General features: G+C 34.2%; 1 protein-coding gene and 1 long non-coding RNA gene across 2 annotated transcripts; one reads left to right on the top strand and one right to left on the bottom strand.

Annotated features, from left to right (window-relative positions):
- Positions 1 to 2,920: 2,920 nt before the first annotated feature.
- LOC111240569 lies at positions 2,921 to 3,313 on the top strand. The gene is made up of 3 exons (XR_002665992.1): positions 2,921 to 2,971; positions 3,068 to 3,077; positions 3,249 to 3,313. It is a non-coding gene; the product is annotated as an uncharacterized LOC111240569 (long non-coding RNA).
- Positions 3,314 to 4,022: 709 nt separating this feature from the next.
- On the bottom strand, positions 4,023 to 4,537 carry LOC111240568. Its single transcript, XM_022775772.1, has 2 exons — positions 4,190 to 4,537; positions 4,023 to 4,101 (listed from the first exon to the last, which is right to left on the bottom strand). The coding sequence occupies exons 1-2, from the start codon at positions 4,483 to 4,485 to the stop codon at positions 4,050 to 4,052; spliced, it is 348 nt and encodes a 115-aa protein (XP_022631493.1). The 5' UTR covers positions 4,486 to 4,537; the 3' UTR covers positions 4,023 to 4,049.
- Positions 4,538 to 6,830: the final 2,293 nt, after the last annotated feature.

Raw genomic sequence — 6,830 nt, forward strand, 5'->3', positions numbered from 1 at the left:
TATGTTGAAATTGAATTTGTGTACATGTTTTTATATGCAGGTCTGTTTTTGTGGTAGTAGATATCACAAAAACAGACCTACAATTTTAAAAACCAACAGGGGAATATGCCGCGGTTGTGACCACAACCGCGGCATATAGTGCTCGTTTTTTTATTTTTATTTTTTTAAAAAAATACATATGGTTGCGGTTCTAGCACGAACAGCGGCATATACTGAAGTCTTTTGCCGCGGTTGAACCGCGGCATATACTGGCCCATTTTTTTTTTTAAAAAAAATGGATTTAGGCAACGGTTCCTTGGACAAGGCATATTCCCCAACGTATATACCGCGGTTATAACCGCGGCCTAAAGTCTCTGATTTACTACCGCGGCTGAATATGCCGCGGTTCGGAAACCGCGACCTATAGTGAAAAATAACCGCGGTAAAAGCCCCTCGCTGCACTAGTGTTTCTTTTTTATCTTCCCAAAAAAATCCATTACATTATCAATTTAAACTATTCTTAGAGCAATTTGTGGCATAATCCAAGAAATCACCGTTACATTACATCTTTCCCAAAGAAATGGTCATCTAGTTAAAGGAAATCAATATCTTTGTCAATGAATTTGAGTTGGTTCTTTAAGAACAAAGTCGATTCTTTTCCCAAATGGTAATTGTCACCATTAGTGAGGATTACTAAGAATCATCTAAAGATTTTCTCCATGAACAGTAATTATCAGCTTTTATTGAGGAGTTATAATCGTTCGAAGATTTTCTCCATTTTTATGGTAATTGTCACCATTATATTACATCTTTTCCAAGCGGGTCATCTCGTTAAGGGGAATCAATACCTCCATTAATGAATTTGAATTGTTTGAGTATGGACTTCAGGAATTTTGGAACTGGTCCATGGTGTTTTTCCTTTTTGCTTTCCATCAAGAACCAAATGTTGTACATAATGAAGTGGAAAAAATGGCATAGCATAACAAAAGTGGGTTTTTAATCTACTCTAATGCATACTAGACTTGCATGCGCTCTAAAAGCTTATTTTACGAGAGTCCTAAAAGGGAAAAACATTCTCAAACCATAAGAAAAAGAGAAGAGAAAAGAAAGAAAATAAAATTTGAAGATAAAAAAAAAAAGTAAAAACAAAGAATAAGCAAAAAAAAAAATATTATTTTTCACACGTTGTATCGAATGCATGGTTCATGTACTTATGTAAAACTTTAGTGTTATCAAAATGGGTTGGAACCCGTGAACCAATCCAGTCCATCACGGGTTCGAACTGGTTCGGTTGAAAAAAAAATGAAATTTTGTTATGGGCCAATTTTGGGTCTGACTCAAGAACCTGACTCACCTGCGTTTAACCCTTGGTGAGTTGAATTGGCTTGCCAACTCACTTAACTTTTTTTGTGTTTGTTTTTAGATTATATTTGGAGTTTAAGATGATTTTTTATTGTATTTGGATTGTATTATTTTTTTTATTTTGAATTGTATTTAAAATTTAACATCATTTTGGATTGAAATTTATTTAGATTTGAATTAGAAATAATTTGTTAATTTTTTTGGAATTGAAAAAAATATTGTTATTTTTTGGAATTGACAAAAGAATCATTAATGAACAAGTGAACCAACCTCTTTATTCCATCAATCCATGATTCAAGAAAAATGAAGTCTTTCAAAATAGATTTAACGTCTCAATAAGTCCCTACTTTTGTTCAGAATATTAAATAGGACCCTTTCTTTTTTGACATCTCAATTGGGTCCTTATTTTTGTAAAATTGAATCAAATATGGCCTTTTCATCAAATTGATTAGACGACATTAAGGAGGGCATGTTGACTGTGTAGTTTTTTATTACGTGGCATTAAAAACGTGACTGAACTTTTTTTTTATTTTTGAATTAAAAAATGGAGTTTAAAGTGAGGGCAAAGTTGGGAAAGCCCCATTCTCCTATGCAATTACAAAATCCAAATGAAGTCACATTCCTACTATCTGTCTCCTTCTTCTTCGGACTCTTAGCAGCACTCCCGTTAGCCTTGGGCTTTTCCACTGACCCATTGGCCACTCCACCTTCTTTCTCACTTCCCCATCGTCATCTTCTGCCTCTTATTCGAAGGATTCTTCTTCCTCTTATTTTCCATGCCTAGAGAAGATGGGTTTTTGCGTTTCTTCTTCTTTTCCATGCCACACTGGCCCACGTTTTTAATGACACGTGTGTTAAAACAACATTGTCAGCATGCTAGGTCACCCAATACTCAACGTCGTCTAATGAATTTAACAAAAAGATCCTATTTGATTCAATTTTACAAAAATAAGGACCCGATTGAGATACCAAAAAAGAAAGAGTCCTATTTAAGATTTTGGACGAAAAAGGAACTTATTTAAATATTAAACCTTCAAAATACTATATTTTTGAAATATTTACACAACTATAGGCTTTGATTCTACACAGAATCAAAGCTTATTCTTCTTCCTAAAGTTAAATTTTGTAAATAGTCACATCCTTGACACAATATTTTTAAGGTTAAATATGTCTTTTGGTCCTCATATTTGTTGTTAAATCTCAATTGGGTCCTCGTTTTATTTTTTGTCCCAATTGAATCCAAATATTGGTTAATTTAAACCAATAAAGCCCTCTCTGTTAATTTTGGACTGACACCGTCTAACTGTGATGACGTGGATGCAGACATTATTAACCCATTTATACTGATTCAATTACGTGGAAATTTGTATTTTAAATGAGCTATTAAACAACGTTGTTTTGATTTTGTTTGTGTAAAAATGCAAACCTAATTAGTTCCTTCTTCCTTGTCAAAAGGCCACCGCAGCGTCGTCGATCCTTTAGGCCTTATTCTGGCAACCGTTGTCACCGTCGCTCTTTGCCGCCAGAGGTAGTCAGTCCCTTATGGTGTTTCTCTCCTCTGTTCCTAGAATCATCGCTCCTTAGGCCCTGTTTCTCTGTGACACTGATGCTTACACTTGGGGGCGGCAAGGTAGCTACTTTCTTTTTGTTTAACTGTTTCGGAATCCATTAATTTGTGTTTCCAGTTGCTTGGATTTGCATAATGAGCAAATTGTTAATGTTGCAGGACCGCGAAGGTCTCTTACCCTATATTCTCGGCCATGAAGCTGTTGGATATGTATCCATATATAATATATGAATGTTAGAGAAAAGTGAACACAAAAGAATATGTCTTATTATTAGTGTTGTGTCTGTGTCAGATTGTGCTTCATAGATTGATTTTGGTGGTATACGATTATATTTTGCAGTGCATGTTTGGGAAGCATTTTTGCTGAAATCCAAATAAACCTCTTTTAATGGAAGAAGTTCTTGCACATCAAAAGGACAACCTTGATGCTTTGATAAAGGTTATTTGAAACAGGATGACTCTTGAAGATTTCTTTACGTTGACTGAAATGAAAGATGGCCTCACAGCCCCTTCTCGAGTGCAAGAGTTGGTCTCTATAATGAAGAAGGAGCAAGATTGTGTTGTTAAAAATGCTGATGATGCGACAAGGCAATGGGAGATGATTTAATTGTTTTTCTTAGATGGAGCAGATGGAGAATACTAAACTTTTACACACTTTGCACTAATTCTACAATTATAACATTTAAAATCGGCGTATGACATTATCACTTACAAGTATAAATCCAAAACATTCCAACACCGTGATATTGTTAACACTAAATTACCATGTCATCCTTTTAAGGAAATAAATATCTTTTGATTTGTAAATTCCTACTCCAGTAAGCTGATAACCAGGACATTGAAATTTAGCTTAATTACTAATCCAAGCACTCAGATGTTGCAGACAATAGATATCTTATGACTTGTAAATTCCAACTCCAGTAGACTGATAATTGTTGCCGTATGGATTACTATATTCAGTATTTCACCGACATGGAAAATCGCCCCTCTGCTTCAAGATCAAAACCCTTTCGACAAAACCGTTCCATGTAAATGCTTTCTCGAACATTTTCACCTTAATCCCAAACAATACAAAACTTCAGTAAGGTAAAGGGGGTTATCTTATCATTTTTCAACCCGAGTTGAATCATCTTGCAACGGGTCATTGAATCCCACCTGAGTAAAAGACCTTAAGAACCATGGCCCATGTAGTCCTATGAATCAAAAGAAAGGAAAATTAGAAAAGGTAGGAATAAAGCAACACATAGAGGTGGATGCTCATTTACTAGAATCTTTAACAACCTGGGACATAAAGTCGTTTCCAGACCGGAGGAAGAAAGGGAGGGGTTGGTGAGGCGCATGTGGAGGGCAGCGTCGTTGTCGGTGACAACGTGGGCGTCGCCAAAGAGGTTTGTCAGGGTCGATCCTCCATCACCGTGCTCCACTCCTTCCAACTCCTCAAATGCCTTCGCCGGTGAAAAACCTTCCTCCATCGGAGACCTAATTTCCCTCACAAACCTCTCCCTCGATGAACGCTTCGTACTCCTCCGACGCGTCGTCAACGGATTCCTCCACTCACAGTAGCGGCGTGTCGTCATACGGGAAGATGACTCGTTGGGTTAGTATGCAGTTGAGGAAGAAGTAGTGTGGTCTTGGGACATTTTTCCACGTGAAATTTTTATTATACAAAAAAATACCCATTAAACTTAATACATAATGTCACAAATATAAAAATATTTACAGTTCAGCACAGTTAGACGCGTTAGTGAGAAGTTAACGAAGAGGGCTTTATTGTTTCAAATTACTAAATATTTGGATTCAATTAGGACAAAAAAAAAAACATCAGAACCTAGTTGAGAATGGGACACAAATATGAAGACAAATATTTGGATTCAATTAGGACACAAGACCAAAAATATATATTTAACCTACTTTTTAACTCCCACGCTATTATGAATCCTTTTGTTTCTATATTTTCTCTTCTCTCTTAGTTTCTCTTCTTGCTTCTTGATTTCTCTCTTATTTTTCTATCTCATTTGCTTCCTTCATTTGTAGGTTACTTCACTCAGGGGTTCTTTTATTCATAAGTTCTCATAGCCAATAATTGTATTATGTAAAAAATAAAAATAAATTCTTTAAATTAGATACTTTAACAAATATGTACAGTACATATTTCGATTTTCCGAGTCATTTAAGAAGGGTGTTCGACATGGACAGCTGTAATAACTCACCTCAAGTAGGGATTTTTTTTTAAAGTTTGACATGGCTTCTCTCAAATGCTTTCTGTCTCGAGCCAATTGAAAATTTCTACAGTTTATAGTAGATTTTTCAGGGTGAAGGGTTACACTAACGATTGGTGCAGGACAATTTTTTTACCACCATGGAGTGGAATTTAGAGCAATCATGGTGAACTTTATTTATGCTTTTGTTTTATAATTTTGAGAGTTGATTGTCTCCAGCATCACAGTGTATGTAGAAGATTATCGAAATAAACAGTGGTTGTATATTTAAACGCATTCTTAATATATCATTTTTCTTTAGAAAATTGTTTTCAATATAATGATGAAAATACTTTTAAACATGGTTATATTTGATATATCAGTTGGCCTTCTTTTTGTGTTTTTTCTCACTCACAGTTTCCGGATATTTCAATCTGAACACAGCTTTGATCTCGTTGTAGGGTTGTAGATGCAGAAGAAGCCACTTATACGCAGAATGAAGAAAGCCAAGAATCTTGTGTTGTGAAGTAAGTAGCTCCTCATTTCTTTGCTCGAACAATGAACTTGCACTTGAATTATAAATGCATGAACTTGCATTACTTGAGGAAAAAGCCAATGATATTACTGATAAGGATTTGAACATGTTCCTGGTTGATGTTTACCAGTTAAAGGTGTATGGTGGTTCAACTGGTAGAAATTTTAATCACTATAGGCTATAACAAATTTCTGACTTTTTTTTTTTCATATTGCTTTTGTTGTTTTTCTTTAGTTTGGGTTTGTGTGAAAATTATGGACCTAAAGTCATCTCATTGTGATTGTCTAGCATTATTTGATTAATAATTTAGTTTATTACAAAATTCACTTGACTCCCTGGTCTATAAATATTTATGTCTATGTCCCTCACTGTTAAATGATCAAATCATTAATATTTAGTCATACATTTAAAATGTAAATTTTTTTATATGAAGAAAGTCTATTAGAGATTTTATGTTACCTAAAAATACAACAATTTATACTTTATTAATAGGTGTAAAGTCTACTTTAAAAATTGATTTTCTAAAATTAAATTAGATTTAAAATTCATGAAGTAAAAGTACGAGATTCTTCCTTTAGTGTATCATAAATTGTATATTGTTCATAAATCATAATACCATGAAAGCTTCTTATTGATTGACTTATAGTGATTCTAATTTAACATTTTATATGATTGTAGAAACTTAAAAAATTGCACATTCTGAATTTAGAATTTTCATTATCTTTAGAATGATTTGACAATGATTTTATACATCGATCATCTACGTAAAGCCCATTGAGATGCCTCTCCCCAGTTGTCAAGTCATAGTCCTCCTAAGAATCAATCCAACCTGTTCAAGGCTGTATCAGATATTCAAGATTAGTTGTTGTCAATTATTGTGATTGTGATTGACAGCTCGTGTCATGAATGAACAATGGGTACATTAAATCAGAATATTATTTAGCAGTGTAGGAGAGACCATAAGGCCAAGTATATGCAATCTTTCTTTAGAATGTTCATAACAAGTTTGGATATTCTTCATGCACCCCGAACCAATTCAACAAGCTCCTTGCTTTCGAGCATATCAGTATAATCATTTGCTACATCGTATTAGTAATGTGATATATGTATGAACTGAAGAAAAACCAGCTTTCATTACATACAAGAGAGGAGAGTATATACATACATATATATATATATATATATATAT

This window comes from Vigna radiata, chromosome 2 (genome assembly GCF_000741045.1).
Source record: "Vigna radiata var. radiata cultivar VC1973A chromosome 2, Vradiata_ver6, whole genome shotgun sequence".
NCBI lineage: Eukaryota > Viridiplantae > Streptophyta > Magnoliopsida > Fabales > Fabaceae > Vigna > Vigna radiata.